General features: G+C 55.3%; 1 protein-coding gene across 3 annotated transcripts in view; it reads left to right on the plus strand.

Moving 5' to 3' along the window:
- The window catches only part of AGRN (agrin), a 129,015-nt gene that overhangs the window by 63,068 nt on the left and 40,724 nt on the right, over nt 1-25,223 (plus strand). For all 3 annotated transcript variants that reach the window (XM_027803262.2, XM_055704083.1, XM_055704084.1), the window contains 4 exons: nt 18,410-18,625; nt 19,836-20,060; nt 22,194-22,418; nt 22,567-22,773. In XM_027803262.2, coding sequence (XP_027659063.2) covers nt 18,410-18,625; nt 19,836-20,060; nt 22,194-22,418; nt 22,567-22,773 — 873 coding nt within the window. The remainder of the gene's footprint in view (nt 1-18,409; nt 18,626-19,835; nt 20,061-22,193; nt 22,419-22,566; nt 22,774-25,223) is intronic.

The raw sequence follows: 25,223 nt of genomic DNA on the forward strand, positions 1-25,223 counted from the left end.
CAGCCCATCCAGCCTTGAATCAGTCAGCCACTAACACTGTATAAATGCTACTGAAAAATCTGTTGGGCTTGTGCTCCAGCTGGCAAAAGATTTCAGCTTTATCAGCATCAAGAGCAAACTGGAAGCTGGTGTTCAGTTGGACATCAGGTATGTCCACTGCCCTGGCCAGAAAGGTTATGGGCATGTAAGTTGTGGGGGGGCTGTAATGCAGCCCTCCTTCCCTTCCCATTCTTGCTTGGGTCCCACAGGTTTCTGCTTCTGAGCTCTCCTAACAATTCCCTCCCAACCTCCAAATGTTCACCTTGCCAGTCATGAGGTGGTATGGTGCTTTCCTTGTCCTCTTCCAGAATCCTTCGTCCTTCCCTGGCAGAGCAGGTAGGACAGCACCTGAGTTTCCTATGGACTTGCATTTTCCCTGGACTTGTGGCATGCACCTATGGATTGACTCACCTATGGATTCCCTGGTGTCTGATGAGCAGTGTACTCACCAGCACCTCACACTTTTCTCTAGGCTTACTAAAACCTTCTGGTTTCACAGACCTGTAGAAACTTTGGGTTTTGAGGCCATGCTGTGAACAGTCAACAACTTCAAAAGCTGTTAGGTGCAGGCAGGCATGCATTTGCTCAGATAATGTCATAGAATCATAGAATGGTTTAAGTTGGAAGTGGTCTTAAAGATCATCTAGTTCCAACCCCCTGCCATGGGCAGGGACACCTTCCACCAGCCCTGGTGGCTCCCGGCCCCGTCCAGCCTGGCCTTGAGCCCTGCCAGGGATGGGGCACCCCCAGCTGCTCTGGGCAGCCTCTGCCAGTGCTTCACCACACCACCCTCATAGCGAAGAATTTCTTCCTAATATCCAATCTAAATCTGTCATCATAGGAGCTTTATTTTCTCTGAAAATCAGGCTTAAAATGCCCTGTTTTCTGCTGGCAGGGTGTGCAGTCACCTTCCCCAGCCTCCCTAGTTTCATGTGCACAGATAGGAACCCAGCAGAAAACAGCAGCCAATTAATAATATGTTTGTTTCTTTCTTTCATTCCTTCTCTGATGGGGGTGGGGAAGGAGGCGGGGGAGAAACGGATGCTAGATAAAATGTGATTAATCTATAATTGGACCAGAGAAAGCATCTAAAGCAAAAATAAAAACGAACGTAGGTGTAACTCCTAGCTTACGGCTCCAAAATATTAGCAGCCCAGCCCATCCAGATGACATACTCCAAAAGATCTCTGGTCCCCACAGGAGATGGAAAACTACCACCCTTGGTGGAATGCCAAATGAGGCGCCTCCTTTTGCAAGTCTAATACAGTGCAAATGCCTCAGGTCATCTCTGGGAAGTGTTCCTGGGCAGAGGGGAGCAGGGGGCATGGGGAAGAGGTCCCCTCTGGCGTAAGGGTGTTGGTCCCTGCTGCTGCTGTGCTGGAGAGACGGGCAGTGTTCATTGCCGGGGCTGGCTTGGAGACGTGGCTCTGGTCCTGTGTATAAATCCACTGACTTAGACGGGGCTATGCTGCGCTTGTGCTTGTAAACTGCTGGGATTTGGCTGGGGTTTGCTGAGCGAGGGCCATGGCTCCCCTGTCCTAGGCTTGCTGTCAGGGTGGCTTTGGTGGGACGAGGTGTTGGACGAGTCAGAATGTGCCTGACTGTCCTGGCTGGGGAGCCGCTGAACCCTTCTCCCTTCCCCTAACCAGCTGCATCGGAGAGGGATGGGCAGAGGAGGGTCTGTGCCTTGCCACGTTCCCCTCCGCAGGCGGTACCTGGTGGCATGACAGAAGTGGCAGGCGAGCACTCGGTGGGTCTCGGCAGGCAGTGAGTGCTCTGGGGTGTGTCCCAGTACGAGCCTGTGACAGTGCCAGCACCGAGCACAGCAGGGCCCCTTGATTGCTTCTTCTCCATCTGGGCTCCTTAAGGATTGTCGCCTCTTTATCTTCTGGGCTAGATCCTCATCTTCAGCAAGTCCACGTAGCTTTGCGGTGAGCAGTGGGTTGCCACCAGCTGGCAGCCTGTGCCGTGAGCCAACAGATCTCTGCCCACCGGTACCAGCTGGGGATCTGCATCATGGTGTTTCTAGCTGGAAATGCTGCTGCTGGAAGGTTTGCTGCGGTCCTGTCCCCTTCCAAACAACAGGGCCAAAGCTGGACAGAAATAATCGTCTGCCCTGGCAACGTCAGACCCCGGTTTTCATATAAAGGAATTGGCTTCCTGCACCTTGGGCATCTCTTCTGCAAAGACCCTGCATATGCAAAAGGTGCTGGAGCCATGATCACTCCTCTGGTGCTCGGTGATGCTGGAGGTGAGGGATTTGCCAGGCAGCAGGGAGACGGCTCTAATTAGCACTGTGTGTGCTGTTTATCTCTTCCTTTCCTCCCAATACCAATTTCCACCCTAGAAAACTCTTCAGCCACACATTGATTTATAGAGTGGTCTCTGCTTCGTTTTGAAGCAAGGCCGTTAATGCTGTTAACTCAGTGCTTTCTCTCAAATCTCCCATGCTGCTGGCATTCCCGCAGCTGGGCAGCAGGTTGTTAAGCTCTATAGAGTCTTAAGGCCTGGCTGACTTAAATGCAGTGCTCCACGAAGGCTGTTGCCTTTTCCCCAGCTGAGGACTGGCCCGGGGCATCCAAGCTGGCTAATTCTTCTTTCTTGGTAGGCAGGAGCTGGGGAGTGTCTGTGTGGGGAGCTGGAAAGGGGGTGGATGTTGGCTCAGCTGCGGCCCCCCAGGGCAGGAGTGCTCTGGAGGAGGGGATGGCAGGTGTGATGCAGGGGGCAGGCAGGGTGGGCTGTGCTTTCCTGCATCCCCTGAGGGCAAATAAATGGTGGGGGAGGATTTGGAGGGTACCTCCTCCCCTCTCCTTGTTCTTGCCGCATCTGTGATGAGAGGTTTGATTTCTGTTTGTTTCTAGCATCCCTTGGTGGAGCCGTGTGTGCGGGAGGCAAGATTGCTTTTGTTGTTTGCTCTGCAGAGGGCAGGGAGAACAATAAGCCCTCAGAGAGCCCTGAAGCCAGGCTGGCCGCGAGCTGGGCTGCCTGCTCAGGTGGATCAATAGGATGAGGCACCCAGCTCCCTGTAGTCCCTCTCTTCCTGCCGCCCTCCTCCCCTGGGTGCTCCGAAGTGGCGTGGAAAGCCCCTTTGGCTGGGGTGCCTGGGAGCAAGGTCCAGGTGGAGCACGGTGGCACAGCAGACAGCTCTGGAGCTGAGAGCAGCAAGAGGGACACAAAGCTGTGTGGAGCTTGTGTGGGAGGAGAGCAGGGCTCTGCCTTCCTGGTGGCGGTGCTGGCTCTGGCCATGCCTGCGCGCACGCTCTGCTCCCGTTCCTGGTGCGGGCAAGCCCCCCCAGTGTGATCAGCAGCAAGGGGCAGATAGCGTAGCAGTGCAGGGTAAGCGGCAGCCGTGTCCTCTGCCGGTGCTGCTCTCCCTGCCATGCTAGGGAGAAAGAAGCCCTCTTGGAGCCACACAGGCTCGGGCAGCCTCTTTGGCCTCTCTTGCTATCACCAGCTCTGTGGTCTGGCACATTGGGGTTCCTTCCTGGATCAAGCACAGGAGTGCACCCTAATCTCAGAGCTACATCTTGCTTCAGCATGGCTTGAGCATTGAGCGAGCATCCCTCATGGACAGGGAGAGTTGTGGTAGCTCGCCAGGGTGGTGGGAGCCAGCCCTTTCGCTGTTACCCGTGTGTTAATGGCACCAACCAGCTGTGGGTCCTGTCTGCAGGGTTTGGAAGCATCCGAGAAGGCTGAGAGGGCTGGACACCCGTTTCATTTTGGCAAGTGTGGATAGAGTGATGCTGGCCCAACCTGTCACACCAGGCCAAGGGAGCAGCTCTAAACGGTTATTTGTGGATGCATAAAATCAGCAGTGACACATGAGGACATCTGAGAAAATGAATACTGGAAAAATGCTTTCTTGTGCCTGGCAGCCCCATAAATACAGGGTTTGCAGAACAGGTCCAGGCATGGGGTTAAGCAAAGAAAATGCTGGTGCAGGTGGCTTTTCAAGTCTGCATAGGAAATCGGTTAGTGGATTATTCCTACAGTGCTCTTGTTCCTGGGCATTGTCTTTCACCTGGCTGCTGGATGCCCTCTCTTTGGCACCCTGTTACAGCTTTGCCTCATCAGGTCTAGCTCCTTTTCCCCTCCAGCGGCTCCCTCTTCAACTAGTGTCCCCTCTGCCATGGAGAGACAGCCGCCGGCAGCACTGTGAGGACCAGTTCCCAGCATCCCTGCTGGTGGCTGTATCTGCCTTCATGGGCTGTGAACAGTGCCATGTGTTATGGAGCATCTGATCCATGCCGGGGGCATGTTAGGAAATGCTCCTCGCCTGTAGGTAGAATCACAGAATCATTTAGGTTGGAAAAGACCTTTAGGATCATCAAGTCCAACCGTGAACCCAGGACTGCTAAAGATGACTTGATGAGTTTGGGCAGAGCGTTACCATGGCTGTGCTGAGGCAGCAGGAGAAACCTGGAGGGTGCGTGTGTCTTGCCACCCTGCAAAAGTGACCATTCTGCTAGGGACAGCCAACTGGTGTTGGGAACTGGAGTTTCGCGACGTCCCTGCTCTTTTCCAGTGCTGTGTCTGCATGTGCTGGCAGCTGAGGAGGTGATGCCTGGGCATGGGGAGGGCAGTGCGTGGGGAGAGGCTTTAGCTGGCTGCGCGGGGCAGTGGTGCTTGTGGGCACAGAGCGCTGCAGCCACGTATCAGAGGTCCTGGTCTTGCTCCTCCTGTTTGATACTTCATCAGGAAAAGATGCTCCTTCCTTTTATTCGATTTTTAATTAGCATCCCATAATTCTGGTGAGCAGCTTCCTCTGGCCAGTAACCTATTGGCACAGATGTAGGGAGGGGGAAATAATTGTGGTGCTTACCTCCGGTCGCCTGCTTTGCCTAGTTCTGCATGCTGCCCGCAGCCTACCTGCAGCCCTGAAGGTAAATCCTGCGGTGCGGCGGTGAGAAGGCTGGGGCTGGTTCGTGCCTCAGGAGATGTCCATGCTGTCCGTAACCTCCTCCCACTGCCAAATTCATGCTGAGCCCTTCCTTCTCCAGTCTCTGTTGGAGAAAATACTGGGAGGCAGCCCTGGGCTTTTCGTTTCTCAAAGGAGCCAGGTTGCTTTCTGGGCAGCTCTGCGCCTGCTCAGGGGGACGGGGAGGGGACACCTAGCCACCCTGGGAAGAAAGCCATACAAATATAACTTAAAATAAAACACAAGCTCTTCGATTTTGTTCCTTTTGTGCGTGGCAGTACTGGAACACCCTGCTGGCTTTGGCTGCTAATCCCAGCCTATTTCTCTTTTGACACAGGCCAATATAAGACTTGGATGCTGCAAAATGAATTCATAGCACAGTCTTCGTGGCTGGGCTGAATCTCACTAGAACAGGAAGGTGCTGCAGATCTGTCTTTTTTTGTCTGCCCATAGATGCATTTTGCAGCCCCCAGTCTTTTCTGACCACCCCACGCTCTCTTCTTTTCACACCCGTGCTTTTCCCGTCCCCAGCCCTCTCCTACGCATGCGGTTTGAAATGCTGGGAGCTGAGTTGCAGCAGCCAGAGCAGGGAAAATGATCCGCTCCAGCAGTATTCCATCTCGCTACAGCCTTGGGCTGTGGTGTCCACCCATGTCAGCTCCCCACCTGGCAAACGCTGTCAAACAGTGGGGCTGATGTTAAGCCTTGCTGGTGCTCCTCTGGGTCAAGAAGTGGAACAAGTGTGTGTGGGGAAGGGGTGCCCCTCTGTTTGGGGCACGGGCTGCCCCAGGGCCGTGGCAGCTCGGTGCAGATGCTCCGGTAGCAGGAGCAGTGGGCAGTTGTTTCTGCACCTCTGGCTGTGTCAGCTGAGGCTGGTGTGGCTGAGTGAGAAGGGACTTGGAGTGTTGGAGCGTGGCGGGCGGGGAGTCTTGTCACACATCACGGAACAGAAAAAAATCACTCTCTCTGTGCAAGGTGAAATTTTTGTACCAGGCTTCTCAGCAGCTGCTCACTTTTAATTACACAGTGCCTATTCCTCCTCTAAGACTTCGTTGCAGCGCAGACTGAAGTGCTGACCTCCTGCACTGCCGCTATGGCGCTTGCACCCACTGCCTTGGGCGTGGGGGTGTCCCAGGGTGCTCTTCTGTTTGCTCCAGGATCTTGAGCAATTCATGCTCTCCGTCCCCTGCCTGGCCCAGGGGTCCCACAGTGAAGCCACCGTGGTTACATCTTTGGCTTCCCCTTCCTTTTTTCTTGCTCATGGTCACACCCTATGGCAGTGAGGCAGCGGCTGGGGAGCCAGGACTGGGCTCTGCTTGTGCAGCTTCACCCCCATGCCATCGCCCCAGGGCCCAGCCCGGCTTTCTTGCCCGCTGCTGCAGTGGGAATGGCTGTTATCCTGCCTGGGTTTTGCACCCTGAGCATCACAGCAAAGTGTGCTTCAGCCGAACCAGCTCAGGCTGCTTCGGGGTTGCTCTGGAGAGAGGAGAGATGCTAAACATAGCTCTTCAAAAGCTGAGTGGTAGATAAGGTAGCAGCAATTATTAGACACCACTTTTGATCTCTTGAGAGCATTTTCTTCTCCATTTACAGTGAGGTTTGAGCGTTCTCTTGGGGATCAATTTATGCACTTTCATGATATGTGGCTTAAGTGTTAGAGGAAGAGTAGATGGGAGATCTGCTAGGGTGTTCCTGTTTTGACCTGTGTTGGGTCCTTGCTAAGGTTGCAGACCCCCAAGCTTGCCTCGCTCTCCCCACTTCCCTGCCTCACATCTCCCAGGACTATCCTTCCAGCGTATAGTCTCAGAGCATTGTGACAAAGAAACAGAGTTTTGTCTTGCTTTGTCTTCTCTTCCCCTTGGTCGTGTCACGCTGAAGTCAGTGTGTGATACCTTTCAGAGAGAGCTAGTGCATCACTACCAGCTCCTGAGTTAACCCACTGCAAATACTGCCTGGTGCTGTGCTGTGGCAGAGGATTTCTGGCCAAGTGAACGTGTTTTTTGTAAGAACGTGCCCTGAGGTCACAGTGACACAAACAGTCTTGCTGTTTCAGTGGCAGGTGTTTGCTGAGGACTGGAGTGGCTGTAGCTGTGCAGCCACACGCGCTGCAGGTATGCTGGGTGGTGCTCGGCCAAGGCAGGCGTCCCAAGCATCTTCTGCTAGAAGTGGGGATCCAGCTCCTCCGGGATGAGGCTGTGGGGCCGGGGCAGTACGGGAGTCTGTCTGTGCTGCATGAACAGGTGCTCTGCCTGCCAGGGTGACCAAGGCCGAGTGCCTCCTCTCCTGGATGTGGCACTTGGTGCAGAGCTGCTGCCAAAGGTGGCGGGGTGGGCAGCCCTCTGCCCTGCAGCAAAGGGGCAGCCTGGGGTGGGCTCGTGTGTGGTGGGATACAGCGTGCAGCTGAGGGGAGGCCAGGTCAGTTCAGACCCTGTGGCTTAGGGATGCAGTCGCTGCGCTGAATGCTTCCTATGAAGCGCAGAGGGAGAGCGATGGACAGCAGGAGGTGTGGAGCTGGCTGAGACCCCCATGGCAGGAGCAAGCTCCTGGCAAAGCGCACGAGCGGAGCTTGCAGAGTGCCGGGCAGCCTGGGGCCTGGGAAAGGCGGTGAAGGGCGCTGTGCGGGCGCTGCCAGCCCTGCAGCTGAGGGCGGCCTTTGGACCTGCTGCGGCTGGGGAGGAGCCGTCTTTCCTTCCAGGCATCCAGAGGCTGCTGCAGCCCTCCTTGCCTTGCTGAGCTAATCTCCCTGATTTGTAAACATTCTGTTTTGCACAGCCTGGCCTCTGCAGGCAGGTGGGAGCAGGTTAAAACAATCCAATTTTTGCCTTTCCCTTGCCTCCCTCCTTCTTGTGGGCTACAGAGGGGCTGCCATCCCACCTGGGTGCGCTCTGTGTGTGTGTTGAGCTTTGGGTGTTCTGCTGCGGCGTGGCTCCTCGGGGCAGATTCCTGCTCTTGGCAGCTTGCTCTGTGGTGAGGCTGGGGGGGGTCTGTGTGCACTGGGGTGTGCAGGCAGGGCAGGGGGAGCCTGCTGCTGAGGCTGGCTCCTTCCTCGCATCCCTTGTGGAGCACGTTTCCAAACCGCTCCTCTCTCTGATGGAGGCTGATGAATTCTTCCAGTGATTAGGAGCCGTGACAGTCTGCTCAGAGCTGCTCTCACAGGGGGTTTGTGACAGATTAATGAGTCTTTTAAGGTGATGTTTGATTTGCAAGAGTGACTTTGATGTTTTAGACCCAAGAACAAGATGCTTTCAACACCTCCCTGCTCCACCCTGCCCAGCGCACCCCGGGTACTGCCTTCGCCTTGCTCACTGCCATCTCTCTGCCTCCAGCATGTGATTTTGCTTTTAGATCTTCCAAATGATCAACTTTTTTTCCTTGCTGCCCACCCCTCCTGAACCCCAGTTATAGATGGTGTACTCGGCTCTCCTCCTGCTCCTCCTTTGTCCACAGTGACCAGTGCTGCCCAAATTGCTGGTGTCAGCCCTGCGAGGTGCCAGGCTGCCTTTCCTGGGGGCACAGGGGCTGCAGTGCTGACTGCTCTGCCACTGCTGCTCGCATGTTAGATTTCATTTTTTTATTTCTATTTATTTATTTATTTATTTATTATTTCACTTTTAAAAAGTGAAGAGTTTTTTTCAGGCAGCTGGGCTGTATAAAAGGTTGTGGCTGATGATGGCCATGTTTCTGGGCTTCCCCTCGCTGTCTCCCCAAGGGACACGGTGGCATGGATTGTGTTTGGGGGTGCTGAACTACCACACCGTGGTCTCACGAGAAGATGCCTGGTTTCCCAGAGATCTCTGTCACACATAGAGCTGTGCAAGCAAGATCCTTGGAGAGCTGAGAGCACCACAGAGGCTTCCAAACTGGGTAGTGGATGCCTACTATTCTCTCAGCTTCTTAAGGACCTTCCATCCTTAGAACGTGTTGGCTTGAAAACTTTTAAAGTGGTTTGGGGGCTTTTTCTGGAGAAGTTCTTGTGGCTTTGTGGACCACAGATTTGCAGCTGCAGTGTAGCTGACCTCCGCAGCTAAACTGTGGAAATACAGATGTGCCCAATCCTGACGAGCGAGGAGGGGTGCTGCCTTCCCCATCCCCTTTGGTCCTGGAGGGCTGTACGCGGAGGTGCTGGCAGTGCCTTTAGCCCCTGGCCTGCTGCTGCTTGGTGAGGCTGACTGCAGCTTTCCAGACCCACGTTGGTGCCGTTGCGTGAAGTCCCACGTTGTTGGCAGGGACGGGGTGTGAAGTGGGTGATGATGGGCAGAACTGGGGCTCGAGGACTTGGTGCTGGCGTGTCCCTGCAGCTGCCCTGGCTGCGCTGGGGGGTAGGGGCTCTAAGCAAAAGTGCCCGGGTTAAGCGGTGTGGTGTTATTGACACACGGTTTGTGCTCCTTTCCCAGGAGAGCCAGTGCCCATCTCAGCGTGGCCTGGGGGTGCCGGGTGGCCTTTAGCCAGGGCTGTGGGGTGGGCACCCTGGCTCTGCTGCCGGTGCCTGCCTGCGGCTCTCCTGGCCCTGCAGCCGAGGCCTCCGAGCAGGGCAGGCGGCTCCTGCTCCCTCACCGAGCCAGCCCTGGCTGATGCAATTAATATTGATGGCAGGGAGGGTGGGCCTGGGAAGAGGAGTAAATGTGCACAGGCGAGAGTCTGGGCTGGAGCGCCAGCCTCACCGATCTCCATGGCAACGGGCATCTCGCGCTCATGCAGAATTAATGCTGGCCTTCGCCATCCTGACACGCACACCGCGCCGTCCCTGGGGCCTCGCGTTTCCCTCTGCTCTTTTGGCACAGGGAAGCCCCCAAAGCGGCTCTGCCCTGCTCATGGTGCACCAGCGCTGTCCTGGCGTAGAGCAGGCCTGCTCAGGCTGTCCTGGTGGATCCCTGCCCCTTCTCCGGCAGGGGGGCTCAGCCTCGGCACCCGGGATTTACTGTGCAGGCACCCTCACCCCGTGCTGTCAGGCGTGCCGGCTGCGGCTCTGCTTGTGCTGCTTGTCTCATGGCAGAGGAGCTGTGGATGGCAGCTCCCCCAGTAGCCCACTGGGCTCCAAGGGTGCTGTCTGGTGCTTCAAGTGGCTTCTTGCTGGCTCCACGAGGGTGGCTTTGCCTCTCTAGCGTAGGTATTTAACAAGAATTGGGACAGGACAAGTCACTAGTGACACACACCCACACACACCCAGGGGCTGAGTGGTGGTAGGTGGGACGCAGAGGTGCACATCAGCTCAGTGCCCATCAGTGTGTGCGTTAGGGGTTAAATGATGTATTGGAGCATCACAGGTTGTTCCCTCAGCTGCCCAGCCTAGCCAGGTCAGGGCTGCTCTCCACTCTGTATTCCCCAGTCCAGTCTGCTTTAAACAGCTTTTGCAGGGGAGCACCCACCACTTCCCAGAGAGTGTTTTTAATCCAGTAGCATTAGATTAAAAGGCAGCCACCTTGCACGTTTGGCACGGACATCCTCATTCTTCAGTTTCAGGCTCTTCCTGCAAACAAGAACGCCCAGTGCCAGCGGTTCAGCTCCCAGCAGGTCCCCAGAGGCACCGGTTGCCCTGACCTTCCTGGGTGTTCTGCAGGGAAGTGTCTCGTCTCCTGTCTGCAGCCCTTGCTGCAGGGACTTATGGCTGTGTCTGTCCGGAGCACACTGCGTGGCTTCGTGCGTTGTTAGCCTTTCCTCTCTCCTACCCCTTCCCTGTCACTGGAGACACTTTAAGCCATGAAACCAGGTACACCCATCCCCCCTCTCATCTCCCACCCACGAGCTGTTAATCGAGTTTCTGGCTGTGCTTTTCTGATTGTTTTTCTCGGCCCGTTTGGAGAAGGGATGGACTCCCCTGGGATCTGGAGCGGGTCCAGGCTGGCAGACGCACGTTCTGCCTCCAGCAGGCAGGCTTGGCTGGGGAGGGGGGAGCTGCCAGGAATCGCCTGCGCGTTTTCCCGGCGTCCCCCTCTTCTGTGGGTGCTCAGGCCCCCCAACCCCTCCTCCTCCTCCTCCTCCTCCTTCTTCTCCCTTGGCAATATTCTTGCTGAGGAGGAAGCTTCGGTCCTGGCGGGGAGGAGCCGTGAGCCCACCCAAGCCCCTCTGGGTGCTGCTCTCGGTGGCCGGGGCGCGTGGGCAGGCAGGCGACGCTGCAGAGGGCCTGGCAGGGTGCAATAAGCAGTCGACAAGCTGCTCCAGTAGCATTTTTTTCTTTTCTGTACAGTGGAAAAGAGCAATTTTGACATTACATTTATGATTATTGTTATTAAGCTGGAGAAACATTTTCACGTGAATGTTTGGGGCTTATTAGGTAGAGCTCTTCACCTCAAGATCTCAAAGCACTTGACGAAGCCAGCTTGTTATTAATCCCTACTACTTATATTGAGCTACTTAGCTACTGACACTGGGGGTTTGGTGATTATTGTTATCTGTATTTTTTGTAAACGGGAGAACCAAGGTGCAGAACTGGGTGGGGGGGCTGAAGCTGGAAGCTCTGAAGCTGGAAGCAGAAGCTGGTCCCCATCCTCCCTGCCTGCAGCTGGCTGCTCTTTCCCTGCTGCTTGTCCTCACTGCTCTGGTCCAGGAGGCTCGGAAGAAGGCCGGTATGGATTGAGAAGCTGGCCTAAGAGCGCTACGTGGAGCACTTGGTGCAAATGGTGGCATGGCCACAACTGGCAGCTGAGAGAGAAGAGGAGGGTGCTGGCTCCAGGCTGGGGTGTGCAACTTGAAGCCTTGGCTGCTGCTGTTTTTAGGGTGCAGGGGACTGAAGGAGTGTACAGGGCAAGGCGCTGAGGGTGTGCGTGGGTATGGAGACAAGGGGTTGCTGAGGCACAGGGCAAGCCTTCTGCATACGTGTATTGTTACGGGTGCTCACTTGGTGGAATAGTCTCGCCAGCTCCTGCCTGGGAGCGCTCTGGGACAGGCCAGTACATGTGTGTGTGCTGTGCAGCATCTTCATTTTTCCCATTCTCTTGGGCCCAGCTGAAGTGGAGCCTTAACTTCAACAGCAGTCTTCTCCCAGTCTTCTCCCAAGCTGCCTGCAGCCTTGCACCAACTCCTGCAGCTCTCTGCAGAGCAGAGCCACATGCAGCTCATAGCCATTCTCGTGGTGGCTCTGGCCCTCCCTGCTGGGCACAGTGGAGCTGCCCTATTCTCAGCTGTCCTTACAGCCGTTTTGGGCATCTGTGGGCGCTGTTGGATGTGAGGAGGTGGAGCTGGTGCCATCTGCCCTGGCAGCTACTCGTGGAGTACCAGCCACCTGTGCCTGCACAGCCTGCCCAAGAAGATGCTGAGCTGAACCTTGGCAGGGGCTTCCCTGGTAATGAAGCATCCCACTCCCTCCCTGGTGCTAATTAGGGGGCTGCCTGAGAAAGTGTCATGGATGGGATGGGAGGTTTGGATCTGAACCGGTGTCGTTACACCTGGTGCAATGTGTAGTCGTTCTTTCTGCAGGAGCAGCTTGGTTCTGATGAATGCCAGCAGCTCTTGGCCCGGACCGCAGTGAGAAGGACTCTGCAACCCTGACTCTTGCTCTTCCCACCCCAATTTCAGCTGCCAGCATGGATAGGCTTCCAGAAGCTCCTCTCAGCTTGTTATCTCTCTCCTTTCCCTTTTTCTTCACTCGTGGTTTATTGGTACCTGCCTTTCCATGTGTTGGTCTGGAGAAGCACCGGCAGGCTGGGGAAGGTGTTTCCATAGGTGACTGTCACTTGGTGGCTGTGCGTGGCTGGTGCCCCTGCCCTGCTGCCTTTTGGGAAGAGCCATCCCTCCTTGCCCCCCAGTATTTTCTGCAAACACCCCACACTGTGAGCCCCCCCACCCCACCCCAGGCCAGCCACATCTGCCCTGTAGGCAGTTGTGTGGTTTAAGGGGCACCACAGTGGCACCCAGGTTCACTCCACCATCTGCCCATCTCTGGAGGGGCAGGAGGCAGCTGGCAGGCAGGCAGAGGCCACCCCTGCTCCAGCTGTTGTGGGATGGGAGCTGCCCAGCACGGTCCTGTTGCCTGTTGGAGAATGCAACTGCATGTTCTCCAGGCTGAGGCACTGCTCTGACCTTCTTCCCCTCTGGGCTGTTCAGAGGAGAGGCCAGAGCACTTTGCTGTGCCCCTCACCTTCCCCAATTAGCCAGAGGCCAGGAAACCCTCATTAGCATCCCTTTGTGCTCTTTACCTTGAACCAGGCAGTCACTGCAGGAGTGATTCGGTCAGAGCATGGTGTACCTGAGCTGGAGCCGAGGCTCTGAACCCAGTCAGGTCTTTCCCCTATCCCTGATCTCTTCTAAAAGCCTTTCTTGCTTTTGCAGGCTCGGTCTGGGGCTGCTGAGACTGCTGTGTCCGCCCATGGAGTCGTGCTGACTCAGTTGTGGCGGGAAGCACAGTGCCATGAATTATTTGTAGCAACACCTTTTGCTTTTCTCCTCCTCTACAGGAGGTGCACATTTTTATTATTATTGTTGTTGTTATTGTTATTTATTATCCTGGTTTTGCTCCAGTGCTGCTAAGAGACACGGAGAGGCTTGGCTGGTATTCAGCATGGTTACAATAAGCCCAAGCCCTCCCTTTTGTTCTGTACAGCTTGCTCGAGTGTTGTATGGATACCTCACTTTAGCTGTTTCTCTCCCTCGTCTTCGGTGGCTCAGGAGGTTTGGGAAAGGTCAGCTCCTAGCTATAGCTTTTTTCTGCTCCAGATAAGTGCTGCTCTCATTGTTTGCCAAATGCCTTGCTGTGCCTCATCTCTGCAGCACTAGGATGATTTAACCAGAGCCGCGGTTTGCTTTAGATATAGTCTGCTCTCTGACCTTGCTGCACAGCCTTGCCATGTACTTTGTAGGCAGTTTTGGAGCACAGTCTTGAACAGGCTCTGAGAGATCCCATCTCCCCTCTGCAAGCGGGGAACAGCACAAAAGGCTGCAGCCCCCACCATCTCGAGCAGGGGCTCCATCTGTTGCAAGCTCATGCTGACTCTGGTTTGCCGCTGCCTTCCAGCGTCCACCCTGCAGAGATGCCTGTCCTAGCTGGCTCAGAAGCCTCCCGCTGCAGCGTTGCTGTGGATAAGGCAGGTTTCGGGCTTGATTTTGACAGAACGCTGCCCTGGTATGTCTGTTGAGTGATGCAGAAGGCACACTGGTAGGAAGATGTGTGGTCGCTGTGCTGGTGATGTTGTGCAGGTGTCACTGGAGGGGCAGCAGGCAGGCAGAGCCCTGGTCCCTTCATGCGCCCCTGGTCTCTGGGGCTTGTTCCAGGCAGGTGGGCAGCCAGATCATTGCCTGGCTGTGCTGGCGAGCACCAGCTCTGCGCTCCTGGCTGCCCCATCTCATCTCAAGCTTCATGCTTGTCTCATCTCTTTGTTGTATCGTGGCCTGATGCCCAGCAGAGCAGGGCCCGGCCCCTGGGCACCTGAAATAGCAGCAGTGCTGGGAACAGTGGTCTGCAGCCCCTCACTTGTGGGGTGCTTTGGATAGCACGGTCTTCACCAGTGCTGTCAGGAATCAAATTTAAGAGGTCTTTGTACTTCTGTATGCTTTATGTGCTGCATGGAATTTGTTCAGGCTGTCACATAGAAGTGTTAGGACAGGAGTGCCTCACTTATTGCTGCCTTCTGTCCACACCCAGCAAAGCAGCTCTGCACGGGGATTGGGATGTGGAGGGCTAGTCAGTGCCAAGTACCCTGGAACTGGGCTGGTTGGCTCTTCTTTTTGCTTCTAACTTCCCAGATTTTATTCCGTCTGCGTCAGTGATGGTTACCCTTCTTCAGTCCTCCCAGGTAAAATTAGAGAAAGACAGAGAGAGATGTTGGGGAAGAAGGAAGCTCCCTTTGAATTTCATCTTTTGCAGAGCTTGCTGGGTTGCATCATCTTAGCAGGCATAATAAACATGTTTCATCTCCTGGGTCTGGCAGGGGAATTAAGGCATTTTATTTTATTCTTGTTGGTGTTCTGAGCTTGCATCGTTGAACTGCATCCCAGCATTGGATGGGTGAGTTTTCAAAATCATCTGCTGTGAACAAATAGGCTTCTTCCCCAGCAGCAGCAGCAGCGATGATTAGAAGTGAAAAAAACTTAACCAATCTGCTTGTCACAATTTGTTTCTGGTTTGAAGCATTTTTCATTCTTGCTTTGTCTGCTTCTTGGCCCGATCAACAAAACTCAGCGAAGCTGGGTCCTCATCCGCAGGAAGGACCAAAACCTGGTGTTTGGGGGTTGCACCCCACCATACCATTGCTCTCCATCCTGCCCGTGCGTCCGCAGGGCAGCCGGGCCATCCCTTTGAGTCGGAACGAGCTCTGAGGCACTGTGGTGTGCAGGCTTCTCTCCCAGGGATGGAGCTTGTTGGAAGGGAGTGGGAAGGTGTCTGTCAAACAGCGATGCTGTAAAAGCTCACTTTTACAACATTCAGTTGATGTGGAACAGGAGGGAAATAAATACCCTTTGTGTCATCTCTTTTGCTCGCATATTGGGCTATTGTGTCCCTAATGTGTTTATGAAATACAGTTCTGGGGGTAAGGATAGACGGAAACTTCAGTTCTGATAAAATATCAGTTTTCTTTATGTGGTTCAACCCAAGTAACTTTATAATACTTTGTGGCCTTTTTGTCATGGCTTTTATCACTTCAGATTAAGAGATTCTTAAGTATATGTGGGCAAAAAAATTACAGGGAGAATCACTTCAGAGGTGCCAAGACCCAGTTTGGCTCCAAATCTGAATGAACAATTAAAAAAGTTTCTTTGAAGAAATGTCAAAACCATGAACAACGTGATAATTCCTCCAGAAGAGCCGTCCAGTGCTGAGAGCGTTTTCCTGTCGGGTCTGCAGGCTGGGTGCTGGGTGCCCAGGAGGAGGAGCGGGCGGCAGGGCACCAAAGGCAAAAGTGCCGCTGCTGCCTGAGCTGGGTGGGAGGGAAAATGCACCCAAAAATAGCACCAAGGGTCTTAGGACAGGCTTTTTGATGTGCGTGGTGCTGCCCTGAGTTGGGTCCCACTGGAAGCTTTCTCAGTTTGGGTGGAACCAGACTTGGGCTGACCGTTCACTTCAGAAGCTTCTGCCTGGGATGTGTGAGGCTCCATTGCCTTGGATGGGTGAGGCTCCTTTCCCGTACTCGGGGCAAAGGACAAGAACAGAAGACCTCAAAAAAGGAGAGCGCTGTCCCTGTCATCTGCTTGGGAACCCGGGACATGCTTCCTACCTTGGTTTCCCTATCTACGGGTGTGCTGCTGGACCTGGGCTGGCGTGTCCTGAAGGCAAGTGCCTTCAGATGGGTGCCTCTCCCCGCTCGCCTTCAAGCAGGCACCTGATGGAACTCCACTCCACGCTGCCTCTGCATCCTGCAACTGCTGCATGCACCAGCTGCCTGCGCTCGGCTCCCCTCCCCTCGCCTTCCCTCTGTAGGTCTGATCTCTAAGGCAGCTCCACTTCTGCCTCCCCTGCAACTGGCAGCTGATTATGCACTACACAGTTACACTTCAGCTCCACAGACCTGCGCCTCAGGGTGGGGGTTGAATCCCCACTCGTCCTGCATTTCACATTCCTCACTCGCACACCTCCCCTGCACCCTCTAATCTCAGAGCTCAACACACTTATCTGCATTTTTAGGGGGAGGAGGAAAGAGAGAGGAAGAGCAGCAATGGAAAGAGCAGGAGAAACTATCCTGAACGCTTCATAAAAATGACGAATTGCTTTTAGATATTGGGCGGGAGAGAAACAGAGTTCTTTTTTATTTGATGATATTAGTCTCTTAGTGCGCGTCCTTGCTGTGCATATGAGCTCAAAATCTCAAGGCAGTCAAAGGCAAACGCCTGGGAATTGAAGTGTAAATGAGCCACTGTCGAGCATTTTATTTTGCTTTTATGATTTCTCTTTCATTATGTAGGTCAGTCTCCACTTCCAACGTATGCTGTGTGCGTAGGAGAGCGTGGGGCAGTCAGGTGTGCTGGGGGGTGGCAGGGGTGCCGCTGCACATGGGCGCAGTGGCGGTGCGGTGGGTGCCGGTGCAGGGACCGCACTTGGCGCAGCAGCTGTGCATGCAGGGCAGTGCAGCGTGCGTGCGGTATGTGCCTGACCACCTGCGCATAAGTACCTGCCCAGTGGCACCAGTTGGGAGTGGAGGGCTGTGCCCATGGCTTTAACCACTGGGCAGAAAGCTCTGGCATCTCTTGCTGTCGCTGTCTCACCTGCAGACAGTGAGTCCAGAGACACCTGTCTTCTCCCTTCCTCCCTCCAACTGAAGAATTACACTTCCTACCGCATTAGCAATTCAGATGCTGAACTGGTCTGTGCTGGCTGTTCTGATTAGTGGATGTGATAAAGAGATTTGTGCATCTCCTTCAGAGAGACACAGCCACGTGATTCGGCTGCTTTGCATAAACGGCAATGAATAAAGCAGCGTCTTGTGTGGGACAATCTGTCCCACACTGGGACAGGTGATGACGTTTTCTTCCCTATTCCTTGACTTCCCTTTCTCTTGCTGGTTAGCAGAAAACATGTGTTGTGAAGGACTCACAAGGGCTTGAGCAGAAGAGCCTTGGACAGAGCAAGTGCTTTCTGGAGCCCTGGGGATGCTCCTCCATGTCTGTAGTGGAGGGTGGAGGGGTTGGAGGCACCTCCCTGGCCATGAGCTGCACTTGGTCCTCCTGCTGTGGTGCAGAGCTGGTGACAGACCTTTCTTTCTCCAGTTCATGCTGGCAATAAGCGGAACGGGCAGCCTGGAGTGAGAAGAGGCACAAAGGAGGCAAGAGGGCTGGCCATGGGTTTGTTAGCTCCTTTTGGACCATGCTGTAGCCCAGCCTCTTTCCTCCCTGTCCTCGCGTGGGATGAGGGTGCCTAGCACTTATCCTGCCTCACCTGGCTGCTCTCAAAGGGCAGCATTGCTCAAGTCACTCATCCACATGGGATGGGAGCGTGGTGCCTGAGGGCAGAGGGTGCTGCTTTCCAGGACAGCCTCCCTTCAGAGGAAGCTTGCTCTGGGTCACAGGCTTTACCAACCCCACTGTTCATGTTGTCCTTCCCCATGGCCTCCGTGCTGTCTGCTCCGCACAGTAGAGGCACAATGGAGCAGGCGCTGAGGTTGCTGGTGCCTTTGCTTCATACCCATGCTCTGGGCACAGGTGGGAGATGGGGGCTCAGGGCGCAGCAGCCCTGACAGGGCAGACCCTTCTTGTCGGGCACAGCTCAAATACTGTAGGGGGACCCAACTTAACTGCCTGGTTCCTGGCAGGCAGCGAGAGGCAGCGTGCTGATACGATGACATCCTTGCCGTAAGCCAGGAAAGGACCTTGCTGTGCCTAGAGCATCCTCCTCTCGCTGGCACTATCCTTGCAGTCCTGGACACCCAGAGGGCTGCAGCCCCTCTCTGAGCCTGAGTGGTGTGAGCAGCTCTGCTGGGGAGAGGGGGGAGGCCTGGGTGGGTGCCTGTACCCTGGTGCTGGTCTGCACCCCTCCTGTTTGCAGAGGAGCAGCCATGGCTCACCTGTCTCTCCATGTGTGTGTGCCCACAGCGTGTCGAGGGATGCTGTGTGGGTTCGGGGCGGTGTGCGAGAGGAGCCCCACTGACCCCTCCCAGGCCTCCTGCATCTGCAAAAAGACAGCTTGCCCTGTTGTGGTGGCTCCTGTCTGCGGCTCTGACTATTCCACCTACAGCAACGAGTGTGAGCTGGAGAAGGCTCAGTGCAACCAACAGAGGCGGATCAAAGTCATCAGCAAGGGACCGTGTGGTGAGTGCAAGGGCAGGCTTCCCTGCTTTCAGGAGGCAACTGTGTGAGACCAGGGAGACTTGTCCTGAGCTCGTGTCATCACTGTGGTGCTGGTGTCGTCCTGTGGGATGGGGACAGGTCTGATAGGAAGGGACATGAGAGCATCACCAGCTCTGCCTGTGGGATGGGGACAGGTCTGATGGGAAGGGACACTGAGAGCGTCACCAGCTCTGCCTTGCTCATCAGCGGAGTTTAATAAGCAGGGAGACCAGTGATCAAAGGCCATTCAAGAGGTGTGTGGCAGCCCAGTGGGGAACAGGCCTCTGCCTCGGGCAGCTCTGCCTACTGCCCCATGCTGCTTTCCCGGGGTGGGTCACGTCTGCCACAGCTAGAACTTGGAGTTGGATGGACCAGGCATATGCACAGGCCGGGTGGGCTGATGAAAGCCCTTCCCCAGCCTGACATTCACCAGCTGTGAGCACGGAGCTGTGTAAATGAGACCCCAGTCTCCTCATCTCAGAGTAAATTAATTTGACCTTTCTCTCATGTGGTGCTCTGGCTTGCGATAAATCTGCACCCAGCACTCCTGCTGGGGCTCTTGTCAGAGAGGAGAGAGTGCCGAGTGATTTATTTAAAATAATAATCATTAAAAAGTGACGAATAAAGCGGGGGGGGAAGGCAAAAAAAGCTGGCAAATAAGTTTTGGCCCTTCCCTGTCAGTGAGGAAATTGCTCCTTGAGCTCTTCCTCTAATTATGGTTTGCAGGAGATGCCTTAAGGACCCTTGTTTTGCTTGTTTGCTGAAGCAAGAGGCTCTCGGAGAGCATGTGCAGGGAAGGGAGCTCACAGCAGTGAGGCTGAGAGGTTTGGAAAGGAGGGGCTCTGCCTGAAGTGCCAGGTGGGGCGTGAGCTCCCTTCCTCCCGTGCTGTGGGTTTGGGGCTGATCCTACAGCCTCATGATCCTGCCTGCCTCCACGGACATTGGGGTGGATGAGCTCGCTGCTCAGGACCAGGTACGTGGCACTGGCTCCAGCATCTGCTAAAGCTGATGGAAGGTCATCCATCACCATTGTGTACGTTCCTGGGCACCTGGAGGGACTGGGGCTGTCTAGGTAGATATTGTGGTGTGTCAGGCTTACTTGTCCTGTGAGAGAGGCGAGCGGGAGAGGGCAGCCCAGGGGCATGGCTTGCTGTGCTCACACCTCTGCTGTGCCCCCTTCTCTCTCCTGCAGGCTCCAAGGACCCCTGCACAGAAGTGACCTGCAGCTTTGGCAGCACATGCGTCCGCTCCACTGATGGCCAGTCGGCCAAGTGCGTCTGCCCGTCGTCCTGCAGCGGCATGCCCGAGAGCACAGTGTGTGGCAGCGACGGCAAAGACTACCGCAGCGAGTGCGACCTCAACAAGCATGCCTGCGACAAGCAGGAGAATGTTTTCAAGAAGTTCGATGGCGCTTGTGGTGAGTCCCCTGTCTCACTGAGGGTATTGCTTTTTAAAAACGTTTCCCTCTGCATCAGGAGCATTGAGGGCAAACGAGTGGGAAATGGCAAGGACTGGGGAGAAAAGCTTGCCCGCACGCCTGCTATCATCAGCTCAAAAATGTGGGCTGGGCAGAAGAAGGTCAGCCTGTGGGTGGTGGCTTCTGAAACTCGGACTAAGCCAGTGCTTTCCCTGTAGCATTTGGCTGTGGGTGTTTCTGCTTGGGACCTACTGACCTAGAGAGGAGTTGCAACATCTGTGCCACCTCCTTTCCCTCCTGCTGCTTCCCCTGGCTGGAGTCCCCCGGCTGCTGCTTTTGGCAAGAAGCCTGCTGCTAGCTGGCGTCCCAGGGCTTGCGGGCAGGCAGCTCCTTCTAATTAAAGGAGCCCGCCAGGCACAGATCCCAGGGTGCAAACACAGTCCTGCCACTCTGAGGATGGCTTCCTCTTTGGCTAATGGTGGCTGTGGATACTGGTAATTAAAAGCAACTGTATTCATTAGGAAAACTGTGAGATCAGCCAGGACACGTGCCAGACCAGTGTTTGTCCCCAGGGGAAGGAGTGTGGGAGTGTGTTTGGGCAGGCTGCAAACCTGGAAGAGCTTTTAATTGTGCTTTTAGTGCTCAAGTCCAAGTAGGGCGAGATGGGTGCAAGTGGGAGGTGCAAAAGAGGTGATGGACCCTGATGCTGAGTGCCTCAGGTTTCTAGGGCAGAGAATAGGCTTTAAGCCTCACTGCTTCTTTGAGGTTCTGATTTTAGCTGGGCATCAGCAGAAACTCAGGCAGTCTGGGTTGAGTGGCTGGGCTACAGAACCCCAAAATACTTGAAGGTATTTGGGCTCTAGGGCGTACGCCCTAAGGCTTGAGGATGTACTGCAGGGTAGGAGAGAGGGTGGGAAATGATCGTTACAGGCAGAGCACATCTCAAATATCCTCATCATGCAGTCCCTGAGGTATGTCTGTGCATCTGCCTCATCCCCAAGCCTCGTGCTGCAGTCCCCATTTCCTCAACTGTGCCGCATCCCTGCCCCACTACAGCAGCCTTATTTACGCACAGCTCCCTGAGCCCACGCGAGACATTCTTGTGATTTTGTTGGCATTTGTAGAGGCCTCCAAGGAGGTAACACATCCCTGCCTGTCTGCTGGTGTGACTGCAGGGCAGCAGTGGGCATGGGCAGCTCTTGCCCGAGGGGGAATGAGAGATGGATTGGGTAGGTCCTGCAGGAGCTCCTTCATCTGCTTCGTTTCCATGAGTACTGTGTGTGCTGAAGTGGGCAAAGCAAAAGACTTCAGCTGTGATCCTGTCCTAGGCCAGCCTTCTCCAAGGGATGTGAGGGTGGTGGAAAGGGATTTTCCTCACCTGCTTGCAAGAGACTGGAAATGGGATACCTGTTTCCTCCCCTCACCAGCCTGGGACTGTGGTCAATGCAGGGATTTCATACTAGTAGGATTAAAGGGTGTAAACACTGGGTCATGTTTATGCAATTGTAGACTATGAATCAGCACTCTCCAGGTACGGGCTTGGCAAGGAGGAGAAAAAACTAGGGGAGAGTAGGGATTAGAGAACAGTCAGCACCTGTTTTGCCCATGCCTTTGATATGCTAATGTGCGCTCAGCTCATCAGAGAGGATGATCTGGATAAACCCAGATTAGAGCAGTGGGAAAAGGCAGCATGCGGCCCTGGCTGCCTTCAGGGCTCTTCCAGCACTTCGGGAAGACTGGAAGGGAGAGTGGGAGGAGTGGGATGGGAGTACCAGGCATCCTGCAGTGCCCAGTGAGCTTGGACTCGGTAGGTTCACCCGGGTTGGGGGAGAAAGCCCTGTCCCCTTGGCAGAGGCGATGTAGGCAGCTCAGGAGGGGGAAAAAAGGCAGAGCTCTTCCCATCCAGCAATCACTTTGGAAAGGGCATGTGTGCAGCTCAGTAAAGAATGAGTCCCTAGGTGTGCAGAGCCCTACAGATGTCCAGTCTCGAGGAAGAGGTAGGCACACGCTCAGTGCCAGTGGGGAGGGTCTGGAGGCTCCCAGGGCCAGCAGGTGGGAGGAGGGCAGGCTGGGAACCACTGCACTGGGCAAGATGTGAGTGTACCTAACCATCTGCTCTACCTCTGTGCGCAGACCCTTGTAAAGGCATCCTTAACGACATGAATCGTGTTTGCCGGGTGAACCCCCGCACCCGAAGGGCGGACCTGCTCTCCCGCCCTGAGAACTGTCCCCCAAAGAGGGAGCTCGTCTGTGGTGACGATGGGGTGACTTATGACAACGAGTGCATGATGGGGCGCTCAGGGGCCATCCGGGGACTGGAGATCCAGAAGGTGCGTTCAGGGCAGTGCCAGCATCAGGGTAAGTACCTCTCTGCTTCCTGGGGAGCAGGAGCATTCGGGTTGCTGACCTTCCCTGCTGCTCCATGCCATGTTCTTGGCAACGCGAGTATACCCCCTTCCCCTGTCCCCGGGGTGGGTGCAAGCGGTGCTGTCCTCTCTCCTCCCAGACAAGTGCAAGGGCGAGTGCAAGTTCAATGCTGTCTGCCTGAACCGCCGCGGCACCACGCGCTGCTCCTGTGACCGCATCACCTGCGATGGTGCCTACCGGCCTGTCTGCGCCCAGGACAGCCGGACATACAGCAACGACTGTGAGCGCCGGAAAGCTGAGTGCCACCAGAAGGCTGCCATCCCAGTAAAGCACAGTGGACCCTGTGGTAAGCACTGGTGCCACCGGGCTGGTTGCCCGCAGGAACACTGGTACCCCCGCACCTCTCACTTCCCAGCCCCAGCAGCCACTTTAAGCCCAGCCTGCATCAGTCCCTTCTGTGCAGGCTGTGGTGCTCGCGTTGATGCTGGAAAGCTGCAGGTAAGTTGTGAGCAGGGGCTCACCGTCTGAGCAAGCCACAGGCTCTCTTCAGTCTTGCGGCTGACAAGCCCTGGAGATTGGTTCCTCCCTGTTCTTTTTCCTTCCAGCAGTCAGCAGCCCTCGTGTGTGTGTGTGTGTGTGTGTGTGTGTGTGTGTGTGCGCGCGCGCGCGCGTGTGTGTGTTCCTCCTTGGTCTTGTCTCTGTCTGATGTGCTCAGTAACACGGGGAAGAATCATTTGTGTTTGAACAGTACCAAACTGTCTGTGATGTCCAGCTGGTTTCTCTCATTCACCGCCATGACCAGGTGCACATTCGCCACCACGCAGTTCCTGCACAGCCCACGCCATTCATGCCTCCTCCCAGGGTAGTGCCAGCCCCCAGCTCCTTCCATGCTCCCCCTCCATGCCTGCCCGCTTCTCTCAGCTCCAGGTACACTCCGTAAGGAACTCCTCCCAGCGCGCCCGCTCTCTGGAGGTCTCGCCATGTCTTTGTCTCATCTCTGGGAGAAGCTTTTGACCGGGGTGTATGTGATAGGATGGGGCTTTGGGTCCCTAGGATGTTGGGAACGTCCAGTTTAAAAATTACTGCACAGAAACTGAAGGAGGTGAAACACGCTCACTGGATTGATTTGTATAGTTGGAAGGACTGTTCATTTCAGCTCGAATTGGTTTTACTAGATCTAGAACTGTGTCCTATTATTTTAAGCTGATGTTTTATAAGGTATCACTGTATCAAACCTTTTGAAGTACTTGAAAATTAGGCCCCATGTTGCAGGTCTGTTTTGTTGGCTTTGTGCTCCTGCAGTAGGTTTTTAATGCTGCCAGGCCCAGCTGCTTGAAAACTCCTTGTCAGGCTCCCAAAATCACACTCATTATAATCACAACTGTTGTTTTTAATCATCGGTTTCATTGTGTTTCTGCTGGTTGAATGATGAGGAGTCAGTTCCCCAAGTTCTTCCTACAGGGAGGGCAAGAGGCACCTTCGAGTCCCCCGTCCGCCCGGGCTGCGGGGAGCCGGTGCCGGATGGCAAGCCGGAGCCTTGCCGGGAGGGCCTGCACGCTGCCAGGCCTGGCTCTGGTGCTGCCCTGCGCGCCACTGTGGAGCTGTGCTGGCGTCTGACCGGCCTCGGGGGCTGCTGCTGGCCTGGCGGGCTGCCCTGGGGCAGGGGCCCGGGGCAAAGCGAGGGGCCTGTGGCCGGGCCCTGAGGCAGCTCTGGGACCGAGGGGCCAGGAGGTGGTTGTTTGCAGCTGGGTGGCCGGGCCCTGGGTTCTCTGCAAACCTTCCCCTCTGCCTCCTCTAGTCAGGTGCTTGCTAAGGCTTCCCGAATTTCTGGGGTGAGCAGCGAACTCGTGCGGCTAGTTACCCTGCTGTCAGACATGCACCAGCTCCACCATGATCAGTGGAGTGAGGCCAGTGGACAGCAGGATATGGTCCCTGTGCATCTGCCATTCCTCTCTCCATCTTCCTCTCTTTTATTTTAGCTTCCCTCCAACTTCTCTTCCCCCAGGCGAGGACTGCAGATGCACATGTCTGCTTTCAGGGCCTGCCTCCTTGTGGGGTAGGAGCAAACTAAGCTCGCAGTCTGGGGGAAGTAAATCAAAGCTGGGGCTCGGTCTGCCAAAGCCTCAGATTTCAAAGTCCATGTGACAGCACCAGGCAGCCCTGCAGCAAACCACCACGAGGCGTGGACAAGCCTTTGGCCACCCATCAGCTTAGGAAAGCATCTCCTCCCTGAGCTCGGTGCTGCCCTTTGGAAATGAAGCACGTCCTCCTCTGTGTCACCAATTCAGACTCAGTGCGAGGTGGGAAACAGATTTAGAAACGGGGATGGGGTGGTGATGTTGCTTGCCAGACTGCGTGTCAAGACAGGTCTTCTCAGCATGAGCACTGCTGGTGGTGCTGCCTTCTCTCCTGGCTGGCTGCCTGGCCGAGGCTTCCTCGGTTGCAGGGTGCAGTTCACCGGCACCGGCTGGGGCAGGACCGTGGTGGCAGTGGGTGAGGGCAGGGGCCGAGGGAGCTACCGGCTCTGCTGCATCCAGCACCTGGGGCCAGGAGCTGTTCATCCATGCCTCCATGCTGTGGGGATGCAGGAGATGCACGCAGCTGGGGAAAGGAAGGGAACGAAAGACAGGCTGTTAGTGTGGTCGCAGTGTTTTAATGTTTCACAGGTACCTGTCTAATGAACTCTGAGCTCTGCTGCTGTCTTTTGCAGTAGCAAGGCAAAGGAGACAAAGCCAAACAAAACAGTCCAGGCCGTGTTTTTGGTCCTTCTCTACTTTGACACCATGATGGTGCGGC

This window comes from Falco cherrug, chromosome 3, assembly GCF_023634085.1.
Source record: "Falco cherrug isolate bFalChe1 chromosome 3, bFalChe1.pri, whole genome shotgun sequence".
Lineage (NCBI taxonomy): Eukaryota > Metazoa > Chordata > Aves > Falconiformes > Falconidae > Falco > Falco cherrug.